This window comes from Pelodiscus sinensis, chromosome 4 (genome assembly GCF_052426305.1).
Source record: "Pelodiscus sinensis isolate ZL-2025 chromosome 4, ASM5242630v1, whole genome shotgun sequence".
Classification (NCBI taxonomy): Eukaryota; Metazoa; Chordata; order Testudines; family Trionychidae; genus Pelodiscus; species Pelodiscus sinensis.
Genome location: NC_143055.1, coordinates 131,669,820 through 131,687,379, shown reverse-complemented (window position 1 = coordinate 131,687,379; position 17,560 = coordinate 131,669,820). Strand labels below are relative to the sequence as shown.

The window sequence follows — 17,560 nt, the reverse complement described above, 5'->3', positions numbered from 1 at the left end:
CCCCCCCATGGAGACAGTGCTGGGGGGAACTGGCTTTCAAGCCGGCTCCCCTCAGCACTGACTCCTGCTCTGCCCCCCTTGCTGCCTCTAATATAGAGGCAGCAAAGGGGGCGGAAGTGTCTAGTCAAGTAGTGACTCAACTACCCAATAAGCCTAGGCTTATTGGGTAAGCGATTAGTCACTTACATCCCTACCCCAAACACCATTTATCATTAAGCACAGAAATACTAAATAGAGTGCTTGTCTTCCAGTGTAAATGTAACAGCCTAATAACTCAAATGGAATGTACAACTAGATCATTAATTAGCATTAGACACTGACCGCTAGGAAATTATAAGGCTAGGAATGTTCAACTAGTCCAGGTATCTAATGGCTGAAAAATGCTTAGTGTTATTTTTATAGTAAGGCACTCGTTGGAGGGGGACATAGTGGAGTTCCCATTCCTTAGCCTTTATGTACTTAGTGTATTACTCAATAATCACTCTATATATGGCTAGAAGAGACTTCACAATCCCAAAAGGAAACTGTTAGCACTCCGTCATAATACAGTGAAGCAGTAAATAAGGATGGATTTATGAAGACTGAAACCAGGGGTAAAACTACTATAGATACATGCTTGCGCTGTCCCATTTTGAAGATACTGAGCCAAATTCACAGGTGATTCACTGATTCTTAGAGAGTCTAGTTTACACATCTGTATGCGGCATAGTGTATCATTTGAAAAATCAATTGATCAAGGCCAAGTATTTGTTCTACCCAAGCTTTAGGCAGCAAAGCAATGTCTAAATTTAAATACCTGAGGTCACTGCTATAAAACTATGGAAAAAATACTGAATTTAGTAGTTAGTTATTTACTTACTGCTGGTCCAAACAGCTTCTGAGGATGATTCTGTATTGGAAGGATATAAAAAAGGACCTAATGACCAAGGCTGACTTGCAGCATACTGTGGTAAAGATGGCATCTGAGAGTTGTAAGGAAGGGGCATCTGAGAACTAAAATATCCTTGCACTGGATACGTTTGACCAGAGCTAGAACTTTGTTGCTCACCAAGAGCAGTGTAACTATATGCGTGAGAGTAAAACACATTAGAGTAAGCATTATACACATTATTTGCAACAGCAGACGTCCCAGAATGTTGCACTTCATAAGTTTTTCCCTGGTAACTCTGGGCTGTGGAACTGCCACTGTTATCACTCTGATGACAAGAATAAAAAGAATAGTCAGGATAGAATGTCTCATAACCCTGCACTAAGGAATCTTGCACTGGAAGTGCTGATGGTGCAGGTTCGTTTTGAAAGAGAGCAGAATGTTCAGCGGGGCTTTTTGCTTTTTCACTGGAAGGTTGTTCCAAAAGAGATTCTGCATTTTTATTTTCCGTAGTCACAGTTGAATCTGAAGTCGTGGCTAGCACACTGCTAGGACTCTCTGAGTTCTTCTCATGTTTCGTTTCTTTTCTATCAGGTTTTGTGGCTAAACTGTTAGTTGTACTATATACAGCTAGTAAACTGGATCTTGATATATTACCTGTGGCTTCTGATTCTTGCACATGCTGTAGATTTAGTGCAGCAGCAGAACTATCACCTAGTTTTGTTGACCTAAAAGATTTTTGTGTTGAACATAAAGCATTCTCAAGAGGCTTCTGAAGTAGTGGCTCTTTTTCTGAAGACAAATGAGCATTTTCATGTTTTTTGTCACGGGATGCAAAACCTTCATGATGTTTTCTTGTAATTTTCTTAAAATTACTGTTTCTTCTGCTCATGTGCTTTAGGTTTGCTGAGCTTTGCTGGCTGGCTAAGCCTTTTAAATTAACAGATGAGCTTTTCAAACCATCTGGGGTAGATTTAACATGTGGAGAGCAATAAACAGCTTCTGAATCCTTTGAATGCAAAGGTGAGTTCAGTAATTGGTCTTGCACAGCTTTTTCGAAAGGCTTCTTTTTTCCTATCTTATCCACCAAGATACTTGGCACTGGATCTTTTTGATTTTGGGGATTAATTCTAGCATTCTCTCTAAAAAGAGCAAAACATAATTATATACTTTTACAGACACACTTTTTTTATCCCACTGGTAATAAAGAATACATATATATAATTATCGAATACTAGTACTAAAATAATTGTTGACAAGAGAAATGCATAAAACATTTGCTTTAATCCTTTAGATAAAACATGGATTAATAACTCATTAGTCCATGCTATTTTTTAATTACAGGATGTAATATTGCATAATATTATTCCTCACAACTTTATTGTATTTTATAGCCCAGGCATATGTTATTCAACATTATAATGTTATTCACTTGGACATTTGTCTATAATTTCCTCAATAATGTATAGTTTGTGCAGCTCAATGTGGAAGTATTCTACCTGAGCAAAACTGAACCATGGTCCAAAATACACACCTTATGCCTCAGGAAACAATGAAGGAACTCTGCTCCTTGCTTTTCTCTGTTCCCTAATTACTGGCCGGTAAAGAAAATGAGGAGAATTCCCCCTGTTATTTTCCTGAAATACCTGTTAAGTTCAGTACCTTTAACTGGTGCTCTGATCTCTGAACTCAAATAGAGAGTGGGGCACCAACTGACATACTTCATCACCATCTCCTATGAGATGTAGGCAAAGTGAGGTTACATGTTTTGTTAGTCTATAAAGTGCTACCAGACCATTTGTTGTTTTTTTAGAGTGATCTGGGATTCCAGATTAGGGACATCAAATATAAATATTCTGGTTTGAAATCAAGCAGCTAGTAGCCCTATTAATATATTTTAGTAGTCCCGAAAATATTTACTTGCAAGGTAAGAATTTGATAACTCCACTATAAGTATTGATCTATCATTGGAGCACAGAAAACAATAGCATATGTCTCATTTCTAAATTTACTGATTTGATATACTACAGAATTTAAGCTTCAAAGTGTACACTCTCTTCCAGCCTAAAAAATTGCTGTTAATCTTCATTCCTTTTCTGACACTACACCAATAACTCTCTTCTTCCCACCTAGCTCCTTCCCCCATTCCAGATGCAACAGATTTTCTTTCTTCTTTGAATTTAAGCAGCTGGTTAGTGATTGAACTGAAGATCAAACTGGTATCTGGAGCTTTAAGATCAGTAGAGTCTATGATGGTGTGCAATAAAGTTTAAAAGACTTGTTAGTTGGTGGCAACTGAACCAAGTGTTAAAGACTAATTCCTAGAATGAAGTAGATGTAGCATGTAAGAAAAAAGTCTAATTCATCTCAAATGTTATTTTATTTTTCTTGTTATTCTGATCAAACTGAATTATAGGTAATTAAAATGCCACATAGCTTACTGGAAAATCAGGAGTCAAAACATGAAAATCATTGGTGGGGAACCTTTGATGGTATTCTTGAAACACTAAGGTTAGTAAGTGATGCTACACATGAAGAGATGTCAAGTAAAAAGAGGGCAAAACTGGCTGTGTACGGAAAATGAACACTTCATTTTGATATCAAAGTTGAAAGGCTGTGTTTGTATTTTCGTGCCAATGCCACGGAAGTCAATCCTAAGCCCCAACTCTGGAAAGAGATATCTACAAACTTATGTTTCCCTCAAGAGCTGGATGACATGAACTAAGAGGACACGAATTACTTAAAAACATTAGGTATGCCAAACAGATTTACTAGATAAGAGATACATTTCACTTAAGATGAAAAAAGAAGAAAACAGATCTGATTTTCTGGCTACTCTGAAAACTGTCCATAATTTCTGTCATTTCAGTAATCACTTAGAAGTTCTTCTCGGACTGTTCTGTAATTCAAATCAGAAATCCAAAGTTAAGAGAATGGCTTTGAGCTCATAAAAAGGATCTTAATCTGGAAGGAACAGCATATAGAGCTTTGGTGTTTGCTCTGTTTCTGTAAGTTATCTCTGTTTGAACAGTATGTCTGCTTAAGTGTCATAGAAAGTAAGACAAGCACAACCATCAGGCAAAAGGAAGGATAGAAGTCACTACAATGAGGAAGACGACATCTGCAAGTAGGCATGATCTGTGTTTCTGTTGTTTGGAAACACATCAGCCAGAGCAATGTTCAGCGTCTTTCCAGTGAGCTGAAGTGCAGACGTTCACACAAAAGATCATGCAGCTGATTTATAGGTTTAATAGAAGACTTACCTGGTGTTGCCCAGGTTCTTGAGGGCAGGTGGCTGGAGGTTTGGGGGATGCTCCATACTTCCAGCCCTCTGCCCTCAAGATTTGGGGGACTCCGGGCTGTGGGATGGGAAGCCTGGGAGTGCTCAGAACGCCCCCTGTGGTTACTCTGCAATATAACTGTCCCCCATGCTTGCTCCCTCCAGTGGTCATTGCAGAGCATAACTGCCCCTGCTCTCAGACCCTTCTCTTGCCATGTTATGGAAAACAATCGGATTCCAGGCCATGCCATTTTCCTGGCACAACCAAACCAAGACCTTGCTTTTAGTTAGGATAAAAGGAAGCTACATGCCAAATTTGGTGTGCCTAGCTCTTACCAGTTAGGAGGAGTTTGGGTATTTTACAAATGGATCATGGGCTTGTGTTTCAGGCCACAAAAGAGACAATAGTTATCATTATAAAAAAAATTAATATTGCTTACAAAAAACTTTCAAAAAGTCATGAGTTAGGCCTCAGAAAGTTACGGGACTGCTTAAAATCATAATTGACATGAATAATAAATTCTGGTTTTCAAGCCTTTAGGGCATCGATTTTTTTCAAGAATCAAAAGGGCAAGAAACATACTTAAAAAAAAAAAGTAAGCTGATATTTTCATGTGATCAAATGACTCCATGAAACTCCTAATAACAAGAGCAAGCATTGCTGACCAACCAGTACCACACTGTAGTATCCACAATACCTCTATACATTTGAATAGGAAACAACTATGTGATAATTGTATGACAATACTCTACCTGTAGATAATATTAAATTTTAACTATTTAAATTATGCTACCTCCCAAAGGTTCAAACTAACACGTAAGAAACTATGCTCTTGGTAAATGTATGCATTCATTAATGATTCTTAGGTAAGGAGAATAAGAGTCATAATATCAAAAACTTACATGGTAGCATATTGGTTTAATTATACTGCCATGCAGAAGATAAAGGGAACATGAAAAGTTTGGCTACAATGTATTTTTCATGGCCAGAGACCAAAAGGAGAAAGAGCTTTCCATGATATCAATCTGATTCTGTGGAATAAAATCACACAGAAACTATGGACCATCACAAATCTCTCCATCTTCTACATCAAGTTCTAGACACTCTTCTCTGATCAGCCCCACCTAACAAACATCCAGCAGCATGACCATTTTCAAAAAATCCCTGAAACTAGAACAAAATGCTAAACTGCCTAGCATACACAATTCTCCTCCTATGGGACAGGACGAGAGAAAGAATGAACCACAGATGCAATCTGGAAACATAATGCAGTTAAAATCTCATCCAGTGGGGTAAGTTAGTGATAGAAAGGTAAGGGACATGACTTTTGATTGGAAAAAATCTACAAAATCATAATTTTAATGGTGCCATCCTCTGCTGCATGGCAGGGGGGATCACTGCACACATCCCACCCCAGATCCAGTCCTCCGATTGGTGAAAAAATGAATGATATATAATGCCATCAGGCTGAGTTAAGTATTATTTGAAATACTTTTCTCCCACAACTGCAGTAGTACCACAATGTGCTACAAAAAACTACAAGAACATATATAAAAATCAATTATTTTTAGTCATGCTTAATACGGAAGTGCATTGCTTATATTAAAAAAGGACACTGATTTTTGGTATCCTAGAGAACTTAGACTTGATAGGTAGGACTGGCAACTTTTATTCATAAAAGCCATCATTAGTCTCATCTCCTCCTAGGTACCACTGCTACACACACTGTTTCTAGGCGGCACTTACGCATCTCCATACAAGGCAGGCTGCTGGCCAAACATTTATGGGCAGTGAGCATCTGGTCTTTGCACAAGAGAATGTAATTAGCTGAAAGACTAATTCTGGAGAGCAAATGTCAGGTGTTAATAGTCTGAGTTGATGAGAGCTTGCACAATAGCCATATCATCTATAGTCATTAAGATGGGTGGGGTATGCTAGCATAAGGTACCAATCACGATGTTAGTAGGTGTTTGGGGAAGACCGTGCAACGTGTGCATTAATTTGTTTTTCATCTGTCACAGAGGCATTGTTCCATTGCAGTTAGACCCTGACCATGGTATCACAGAAAACTCATACTTTCCCATAAGCTGTCTGCGGATTGCCACAGGTTTTGAACTGAATGGTTGTGTAGATAAGATGAAGTCACTAATATTGGCACAGCTGGTCACTCTGGATATCAGCTATAGATTCCCTGAAACTCCCACATGGTATAAGAAAAATGCTCTTTCATCAAAATGTAGCAGTTGCACACACAGAGTCTTCATATTACTGTTGAGATCAGCATTTATTTCCACTTTTCATAGCACTATGGCTTTTGCAGTTTAAGCACAGGTGCTGTGATTAATTTCTGTAGATAGTGTTGCTAAAAACGAGGTCCATATCTCATAGTTCATCTTCAATAAGAGCGGTAGAGAGTCTTTCTGCTAAGCATTTTTCCTCGTCAGTCCCATTCAAAACCTGTACTTCTCTGTACTTAGCTTCTCATTGGCTATCACCACCACACTAGCATTCATTAGAGCCTCCGCGAGGGAATTTATCAACTCCAGCTGCATTGCACTTGTAAAATCAGTATTTGTTTCTGTTGCTTTTACCTTTTAATACCACACATTATACATGGTGCAGTACTTGATGTGATACACAGTGTTGTGTGGGTGTATTTTGGGTATATACACTCTTTCTGTGCAACATTCTTGCTAAGAATTACTGCTGCATTGTTTCTTTCCTGCTTTGTGTATTCAAACTATGCTTAATAATTGTCTTCAGGCTTTCTGTTTATTGCAGAAGAAGCAGGTGTTTTTAGAAATATAGAAGGTTAGGTTCAGAGCTGATTAGGGTTGGAAGAGACCTCAGGAGGTGGTTCTTGAACTGAATGGTTTGAGACCTAGTAGGTGGTGAGTCTTGCCCACTGCTGACACTTTATTCCTACATCTTTAACTTTTTGCTGATCCTCACTGTACTTCCTTTCCCATCTTGCTAAATTCAGTTAATGGGTGCACTTTTTATAGCAAGTAAGGTACCACAGAGCACTGAGTTTAAACAAGTCCTCCACAGAGTATTTTCCTAAGATTCAGCTACTAGCCAATACCTTTCATCTCACTGTTGATCAGAAGAACAGTGCTATTGGGTCAGACCAAAGATCCAACTGCCCACTACCCTGTCTTTTGACAGTGGTTAATAACACGTGCTCCACAGGGAATGAACAGAACAAATAATCATCAAATGGTCCATCCCCTGTTACCCATTCCCAACTTCTAGCAAACAGAGGCTAAGGACACTATCCCTGCCCATCACAGCTAATAGCTTGATGGAACTATCCTCCATGAATTTATCTAATTCTTTTTTGACTCTGTTATAGACTTGGTATTTACAACATCCTCTGGCAAGGAGTTCCACAGGTTGGCTATGCAGTGTGAAGAACTACTTCCTTTTGTTTTAAACCTGCTGCCTATTGATTTCATTTGGTGACTCCTAGATCTTATGCTATGAGGAGTAAATAACACTTCCTTATTTTCCTTTTCCACCTCCATCATCTCTAGCATAACCCCTCTCATCTTCTCTTTTCCATCCTGAAGATTCTCCATCCTGTTAATCATTTCTCATATGGAAGCCATTCCATATACCCCTAATTATTTTTGTGGCCGTTTTCTAAACCTTTTCCAATTCCAATACATCTTTTTTTGAGATGGGACAATCATATCTGCATGCAGTATACCACAGATTTCTATAGAGGCAATGTCATATTTTATCCTATTATCTATCCCTTTCTTAATGAGTATCACCATTCTGTTAGCTTTTTTGACTGCCTCTCCACACTGAGTGGATGTTTCCAGAGAACTATCCACAATGAGACCATGATCTCTTTTTTGAGTGGTAACGGCCAATTTAAGACCCATCATTTTACATGTGTAGTTGGGACTGTGTTTTTCAATGTGCATTACATTGCATTTATTAACAATGAATTCAATCTGTCATATTCATGGCATCATAGAACTGGAAGGAATCTTGAGAGGTCATAAAGTCCAGTCTCCTGCACTGATGGCAAAGACCAAGCACCATCTAGACCATACCTGACAGGTGTTTGTCTAACCTACTTTTAAAAATCTCCAATGATGGAGATTCGACAGTTGCCCTAGGCAGTTTATTTCAGTGTTTAACCATCCTGACAGTAAAGAAGTTTTCCTCATGTCCATCCTAAACCTCCCTTGCTGCAATTTAAGCCCATTGCTTCTTGTCCTGTCATCAGAGGTTAAGAAGAGTAATTTTTCCCCCTCCTCCTTGTAACAGCCTTTTAGGTACTTGAAAGCTTCTATCATGTCCCCTCTCAGTCTTCTCTTTTCGAGACTAAACAAACACAATTCTTTCAGTCTTCCCTCATAAGTCATATTTTCTGGACCTTTAATAATTTTGATTGTTCTTCTTTGAACCTTCTCCAATTTGTCCACATCTTTAATGAAATGTGGTGCCCAAAACTGGACACACTCTTGATTCAGATTTAGCCTGTGGTCCACTATAACACCTAAATCCTTTTCTGCATTACTCCTTCCTAGACAGTCATTTCTCATATTGAATGTTTGAAACTCATTGTTCCTCCCTAAGTGGCGTACTTTGCATTTGTCCTTGTTGATTTTCATCCTATTTAACTCAGACCATTTCTCCAGTTTGTCCAGATCATTTTGAATTATAATCCTATCTTCCAAAGCACTTGCAACCCCTCCCAGTTTATAAGCATGCTCTCTGTCATAAATCATTGATGAGGATATTGAACAGAAGTGGTCCCAAAACTGATACCTGCCAAACCCCGCTTGTTACACTCTTCCAGCATGACCGTGAATCATTGAAAACTACCCTCCAAGGACAGTTATCCAAACAGCTATGCACCCACCTTATAGTAGCTCTATCTAGATTGCATTTCTATAGTTTATTAATGAGAAGGTCATGCAAAACTGTATCAAATGTTTTCCTAAAGTCTAGGTATTTTCTTGTCTAATCACTCAGTTTTGTGAAATCCCTGTGTAACTCTTTGCAGTCTGCTTTGGATTTAACTATCTTGAATGAAGTGGGTCTTTCCCCACAAAAGCTTATGCTCCAATAAATCTGTTAGTCTATAAGGTGCCACAGGACTTCTTGTTGTTCTTGAATGATTTTGTATCAGGTGGCAAAATTTGCAGATGACTGTTTATCTCTTTTTTCAGATCATTTATGAATATGTTGAATAGGACTGGTCCCAGTATGGACCCTAGGGGACATCATCATGTACGTCTCTCCATTCTGAAAACTGACCAGTTATTCCTACCTTTTCTTGCGTATCTTTTAAGTAATTACCAAGCCATGAGAGAACTGGCCCTCTTATCCCATGACCACTTACTTTGCTTGCTTTGGTGAGGGATCTTGTCAAATGCTTTCTGAAAATCTAAGTACACTGTATTCACTGGACTCCCTTTGTCCACATGCTTGCTGAGCCTCTCAAAGAATTCTAGTAGATTGGTCAGGCATGTTTTCCCTTAACAAAAAAACATGTTGACTCCTCCCCCAAAATCATGTTCAGCTATGTCTGATAATTCTGTTCTTTACTATGGTTTCAACCAATTTGCCCAGTAGTGAAGTTAGGCTTACTGGTCTATAATTGTCAGGATTACCTAATGGAGCTCTATTTAAAAAATGGTGTTACATTAGCTATCCTCCAGTCATCTGGTACAGAACTGGATTTAAATGATGGGTTACATACCACAGTTAGCAGTTGTGCAGTTTCACATCGGAGTTCCTTCAGAACTCTTGGATGAATACCATCTGGTCCTGGTAACTTATTACTGTTTAGTTTATCAATTTATTCCAAAACCTCCTCTACTGACCCAGCAATCTGGGATAGTTTCTCAGATTTGTTAACTAAAAAGAATAGCTCTCATTTAGGCATTTCCTCCACATCCTCAGCTGTGAAGACCAATGCAAAGAATTAATTTTGTTTCTTCATAATGGCCTTATCATTCCTGAATGCTCCTTTAGCATCCCAATTGTCCAGTGGCCCCAATGGTTCTTTAGCAATCTTTCTACTTGTTATGTGTTTAAAACATTTGCTATTATTTTTTGAGTATTTGGCTAGCTATTCTTCACATTCTTTTTTGCCTTTCTAATTATTATTTTTACACTTTACTTGCCAGAGTTTATGCTCTTCTCTATTTTCAATAAGATTTAACTTCCACTTTTTAAAGGATGCCTTTTTGTGTCTCATTGCTTATTATTTAGCTACATTGGCATTTTTTTGGTTCTCTTGCTATGTTTTTTAATTTGGGGTATACATTTAACTTGAGCCTCAATTACGTGTCTTTTAAAAGTTTCCATGCAATTTGCAGGGATTTCACTTTTGGCATTGTACCTTTTAATTTCTGTTTAGCTAACTTTCTCATTTTTGTGTATGTCCCTTTTCTAAAATTAAATGCGGCCACAGAGAGAGGCTGTGGTATTTCCTCCCCAGGAAAGGATTTTATAAGAAACTACTTGGGGATAGTAATTAATCATGTTATGTAATGTAGGTTATGTAACTATGTGCATACAATTTATAGAAGATTCCAGTAATTGCTGTCTGAATACTATGACCCTATTTAGACACAGAATGGCTAACCTAGTGAGGAGGGCTTTAAACTAGGTTCGACGGGGACAGGTGAGCAAAGCCCACAGGTAAGTGGAGAACATGGAGACCTGGGTCGGAAATGGGAGGGAGCATGGGCTACAATGGCAGAGAGAAAGGAGGGTCAGGGCAAAACTTGGAGGCAAGGTCAAATCAGTATCTTAGATGCCTATATACAAATGTGAGAAGTATGGGAAATAAGCAGGAAGAACTGGAAGTGCTAATAAATAAGTACAATTATGACATTGTTGGCATAACAGAAACTTGGTGGGATAATACACATGATTGGAATGTTTGTACAGAAGGGTACAGCTTGTTTAAGAAGGATAGACAGAAAAAGGGAGGAGATGTTGCCTTATACATTAAAACTGAACACACTTGGAGTGAGGTGGAGATGGACATAGGAGACGGAAGTGTTGAGAGTCTCTGGGTTAGGCTAAAAGGGATTAAAAACAGAGGTGATGTCATGCTAGGAGTCTACTATAGGCCACCTACCCAGGTGGAAGAAGTGGATGAGGCTTTTTTTAAACAACTAACAAAATCATCCAAAGCCCAAGATTTGGTGGTGATGGGGAACTTCAACTATCCAGATATATATAGGGAAAATAACACAGCGGGGCACAGACTATCCAATAAGTTCTTGGACTGCACTGGAGACAACTTTTTATTTCAGAAGGCTGAAAAAGCTACCGGGGGGAAGCTGTTCTAGATTTGATTCTAACAAATAGGGAGGAACTGGTTGAGAATTTGAAAGTGGAAGGCAGCTTAGGTGAAAGTGATCATGAAATCATAGAGTTCACAATTCTAAGGAAGGGTAGAAGGAAAAACAGCAAAATAGAGACAATGGATTTCAGGAAGGCGGATTTTGGTAAACTCAGAGAGCTGATAGGTAAGGTCCCATGGGAATTGAGACTTAGGGGAAAAACAACTGAGGAGAGTTGGCAGTTTTTCAAAGGAACATTGTTAAGGGCCCAAAAGCAAGCTATTCCGATGTGTCGGAAAGATAGAAAATATGGCAAAAGACCACCTTGGCTTAACCATGAGATCTTGCATGATCTAAAAATAAAAAAGGAGTCATATAAAAAATGGAAAGTAGAACAAATTACAAAGGATTAATATAGGCAAACAGCACAGGAATGCAGGGGCAAGATTAGAAAGGCAAAGGCACATATAATGAGCTCGAACTAGCTATGGGAATAAAGGGAAACAAGAATATGTTTTATAAATACATTAGAAGCAAGAGGAAGACCAAAGAGAGAGTAGGCCCACTCCACTGGTCAGTGAGGAGGTAGAAACAGTAACAGGAAACTTGGAAATGGCAGAGATGCTCAATGACTTCTTTGTTTCGGTCTTCACTGAGGAGTCTGTAGGAAAGTGTAACATAGTGAATGCTAGTGGGAAGGGGGGTAGTTTTAGAAGGTAAAATAAAAAAAGAACAAGTTAAAAATCACCTAGAAAAGTTAGATGCCTGCAAGTCACCAGTGCCTAATGAAATGCATCCTGAAATACTCAAGGAGCTGATAGAGGAGGTATCTGAGCCTCTAGCTATCATCTTTGGAAAATCGTGGGAGATAGGAGAAATTCCAGAGGACTGGAAAAGGGCAAATATAGTGCCCATCTATAAAAAGGGAAATAAGAACAACTCAGGAAACTACAGACCAGTTAGTTTAACTTCTGTGCCAGGGAAGATAATGGACCAAGTAATTAAGGAAATAATCTGTAAACACTTGGAAAGTGGCAAGGTGATAAGGAACAGCCAGCATGGATTTGTAAAGAACAAATCATGTCAAACCAATCTGATAACTTTCTTTAATACGATAACGAGTCTTGTGGATAAGGGAGAAGCGGTGGATGTGGTATACCTAGACTTTAGTAAGGCGTTTGATACGGTCCCGCATGATCTTATCAATAAACTAGGTAAATACAACCTAGATGGGGTTACTATAAGGTAGGTGCATAACTGGCTGGATAACCGTACTCTGAGAGTAGTTATGAATGGTTCACAATCCTGCTGGAAAGGCATAAGAAGTGGGGTTCTGCAGGGTCCTGTTTTGGGACAGGCTCTGTTCAATATCTTCATCAATGATTTAGATATTGGTATAGAAAGTACGCTTATTAAGTTTGCAGATGATACCATGCTGGGAGGGGTTGCGACTAATCTGGAGGATAGGGTCTTAATTCAAAATGACCTGGACAAATTGGAGAAATGGTCTGAGGTAAATAGGATGAAGTTTAATAAAGACAAATGCAAAGTGCTCCACTTAGGAAGGAACAATCAATTTCATACATACAGAATGGGAAGCGACGGTCTGGGAAGGAGTACGGCAGAAAGAGATCTAGGGGTTATAGTGGACCACAAGTTGAATATGAATCAGCACTATGAAGCTGTTGCAAAGAAAGCAAACATGATTCTGGGATGCATTAACAGGTGTGTTGTGAGCAAGACACGAGAAGTCATTCTTCCGCTCTACTCTGCGCTGGTTAGGCCTCATTTGGAGTATTGTGTTCAGTTCTGGGCACCACATTTCAAGAAAGATGTGGAGAAATTGGAGAGGGTCCAGAGAAGAGCAATGAGAATGATTAAAGGTCTAGAGAACATGATCTATGAGGGAAGACTGAAGGAATTGGGTTTGTTTAGTTTAGAAAAGAGAAGATTGAGGGGGGACACGATAGCAGGGATGGTCTAGACAGAATTTGGTCCTGCCATGAGGGCAGGGGACTGGACTCGATGACCTCTCGAGGTCTCTTCCAGTCCTAGTATTCTATGATTCTTAACTAGCACCTAATTACAACCTTTTGGCATAATAAACAGACCTGACAATACTACTGAACCACGTATCTTTTGCCAATTTTGGCGAATCAACTAGGAATATTCTTTCCATTCATAGCAACCTGTAACATTAACAAAATTAATCAGGATATTGTATCTCAAGCATTAACTGGTAAGGTGGTATCATCAGATGAGGACCACAGTTTAAACTTTGGGAGGGCTGCATGTTTAACACAGACACGTCAAAGTATAATTTTTGTAAAAGTTGATTTTTAAACATTTTCTTGAATGTATCTCTACATAATCATTCTAGGTTTGTCTTGTTGGATACCATTGTGTTCATGGGAGAAGGGCTTTTGAATGATACCCAACTCAACCCATTTCCATTGACATGATATTAACAAAAGATTCATCAAATGTAAAGTCCTTGGAGATGGGAGCAGGGTTGGGGAGACTGACTCTCACATGTCACTCCACAGAGATGTGATACTATTGAAATTATGATTCTGTAAATTTTTATGAATCAAAAGACACCTCCCTTTCCTTTCTATCATTAACTTGCAGAAGTTAATGCTCACAAACTATTACATGTTGGTCACATGGCTCACTATATGACTGGAAAGCAATCAGCGAGTATGGTAATGAGTTTGTTGGATAAGAACCTCTATAGAAATGAAGGCAGTGAACAAAAAACTAATACATGTGCTAACTTTACTTAGTGTTCACCTAAATATGCCATAAAACACTGCTTGTCATTCTGGGAAATGGATTATTTGGCAAAGATGACATTGATATTGCAGAGAAGAATACCAAATTAACTTAGCTGTAGCGAATGCTTTGGTCACCTGGAATAAAGTAGTACATATGGCAATCACTTCTGCTGCCAAGATTGTTGAGGTACTGTGGGCTATCTATGCTCACATGGTTCAGCCAAAGAGACTACTTTAGACAATGGTCTTCAATTGCTGAAGAATTCTTTCCTCAAAAGAAATTTTCCCCCACACATTAAGTAAACTGCTTATCATCCTGCATCAAATGATTTAGCAGATTGCATTGTGAAGGCTCCTTAAACAACAATAGAGAAAAATGAGGGAAGAAGTCTACAGTGCTGTTTTGGGAACTTCCTTTTATCATACAACTCTAACACCTGAGACCTTCGCATAGAAACAATCTTGAAAAGCTAACATTGCACGATAAATGTGTGTCATCTACGGCAATGGAAAATGACCAAAGAAACATCACTAAGCAATGCCAGAATGTCACATCATGGTAACATGATATATTCATTTGACACAATAAGCTTCTCTATTACTGTTCTCCTGGTGGCTGAAATGTTCCCATCAACTCTGATACATCACTTAATGCTTCCTCTCCAGTTTCAGATGTGCTAGGAAGGGCAAAGAGTGCTACTGTGATTGGAAGTCCACCCGTTATGTCTGAGAATAGGTTGAGTGTGAGAGTTGCTCATGGACTCTACAAGAATGCCTCAAGAATTAAATGGCTCTCTAATGCTACAAGTTGAGTAGTACTGTGTCAAAGTAAAGGGGAAAGGTATCAGTCTTTTCCCTGTCATTATTCTACAGATCTTGAGATGTTCTGCACAAGTGTTTTTACTATTTTAAATCCTAAATATACCTTATGTGATTGCATGTTTCATTTTCATCTCCATTTTTTGAGACTGCTGCCATCAGAACACCAACCTAAGAGAAAATAAGTGAAATTCTTATACTTTTAATCATTATTTTGTGCACATTATTCCTGTTAGATATTTTCAAAATGTACACACATATCTTTGTTTGAATAACATCCTATCTTTTTATTACAATCACAGTAAAGCACTGCCCTTGAGATCCAGGCATTTTGGGAGTTACAGTTAGGCTATGTCTATACTGCAGCGTTATTTCAGAATAACTGATATTATTCCGAAATAACATAGTCCGTGTCTACACAGCAAGCCATTATTTTGACATAACGTGGAAATAATGTTGAGCTGGGGAACTTCTTACTCTGACTCCCGTAACCCTCATTTTACAAGGAGTAAGGGAAGTCGGCGAAAGAGTGCTCTAACTCAGACTTCCTGCTGTGTAGACAGCACCAAAAGCGAAATAAGCTATTTTGACTTCAGCTACACAATAGCGGCAGCTCAGGTTGCATAGCTTATTTTGGCTTTAGCCCTGCTGTGTAGACGTGCCCTTACTGTATAATGAGAGATTCACAAGAACTATGGTGGAAAGACACCTCCCTGTGAAACAGCCAGTGCCAGTCACTGTCAGAGAGAGATACTGACCTTGATGAACCACTGGTCTGATCCAATATTGCAATTCCCATGAGTAGGCCCAGACATCGCGCTGGGCAGTGCTGTCCTGCTGATATTTTGGACAAGTCCAGAGCACCGCTGATGCTTTCATTTTTCTACATGAGGATTATCTCATCTCATCTCATCTTCAGGCATGCTGCCTACAACATGAGGTTTGCTTCCAGAGTGTGTATGCACAGGTCTAAATTAGGTTTCATAATGTTCTTTGTACTTACCCATAGATGGGACATCAGCATGTGATCTGGGAATAGATGCCCAATTCTGCAGTGCATTTTACACACTGCCACAAGGATTTATCAGATTCTGAATCCCAGAGTTCTCACACTCAAAGTAAGGACTATACCATTAGGCAAACAAGACACTTACTAGTTTAGAATGATCAAAACTTGAGTTTTCAAATTTCTGCCTCCAGTGTCTTTTCTCTTACGATCTATAGGAACTTAGAGAAGAAGTCCCATTCAACAGTGCCTTGCACCTCTGGAACTACTATTGCACTGGCTTTTTAGGTTCACTGTCTAGTTCTCCATCATCTGTGAAATTTCCTTGTATCTATATAACAGTTTCATTTCACCCAGAAATCGCCATTCAGATCTTGCATCTCTGGAGTCTTACTGCATAGCAGGCTGTTTAGGGTTCTCCTTCCTGGAAAAATCATATTACTGCTGTTTGAATCATTCCACAGCAGACTTTCCCTGCAGGAAGCTGCAACAAGGCCCAGACTTGCCAGTCTAACTCAAAAGCCCTGTGCCCTGGCAGCGTAAGGATCAGCTGGTTGGCAGCACCAGGGCATTGCTCACCTTATGAAGCTCCTAAAAAGCTAAACACAATAGCTCCTGGACATGACTTGGTACTGTGGGGATGGACAGAAGGCTGAGGAAGATGACTAGAGAGATTCAGAACTGGAGAAGTCCCACGGGCCTCAATGCTCAGTGACTCTCCAGCAGAGTAAAAGGTAAGGCGCTGGAATATAAACTGAGATCTCTACTGCACCACCAACAAATACAAACTGCCATGCTAGAAGATGAACCACCATCTCTGACCACTACTGGAGGCAGAATTTCTGGGGCTAAGAATAAAGAAGGGGGCTAAAAATTGCAGTTTCCAGCAAAAATTGATTGTTTTCCAATTTCACAACACACACACAGCCCATTAATTAAGAATGAAGTAGTAGCTGAGCAGCAAATACAAGATATAGCTACTATCTATTAAAGGTGGAGATCAAGTGTAAGAGGTTGAGGGCAGAGCCAGATCCCTACAGTATAACAATGGTGCTGCATACTTCCTGTTTTCAACTCTCTTTGGGGTTTAGAGATGAGATCACAACATCTTTTTAAAGATCTGATTTTAAGTATTTTAATAGGAATCTAGAGGTTTACAGAAATAAGGTAGTACAGAAATACAGTTATGTATTGTTCACATTCAGATTTTACACAAATATTAATACAAGAGAAATATGAACACTGAAAATATTAAAAAGTACTTATGACACACAAAAACATTAGTTGGATACCATTAAAATTAAGAGAATAACATTTGAAAATGTTGTAAGAATGACTGAAGGATTTGAAAACATGCTTTACAGTGCCACACTGAAAAACACAACTTACTTCGCCTTCCAGACAAAAAAGAACATTCTATAAATGGCAACCAAGGAGCTTAGCTGATCATCCCCACTTCCAGCAGTACTAGGAATGCAGACTTT

General features: G+C 39.0%; 1 protein-coding gene across 3 annotated transcripts in view; it reads right to left on the bottom strand.

Moving 5' to 3' along the window:
* Positions 1 to 17,560, bottom strand: part of TEX15 (testis expressed 15, meiosis and synapsis associated) — a 54,601-nt gene that overhangs the window by 2,656 nt on the left and 34,385 nt on the right. The window contains exons 8-9 of one of the 3 annotated variants that reach the window (XM_006125373.5): positions 15,177 to 15,241; positions 860 to 2,010 (exon numbers count right to left, since the gene is read on the bottom strand). The exons of 1 other annotated variant lie outside the window; for it this stretch is intronic. In XM_006125373.5, coding sequence (XP_006125435.3) covers positions 860 to 2,010; positions 15,177 to 15,241 — 1,216 coding nt within the window. Of the gene's footprint in view, positions 1 to 859; positions 2,011 to 15,176; positions 15,242 to 17,560 lie in introns of those variants that run through there. One more of the 3 variants, XM_006125376.5, reaches the window with a different exon arrangement.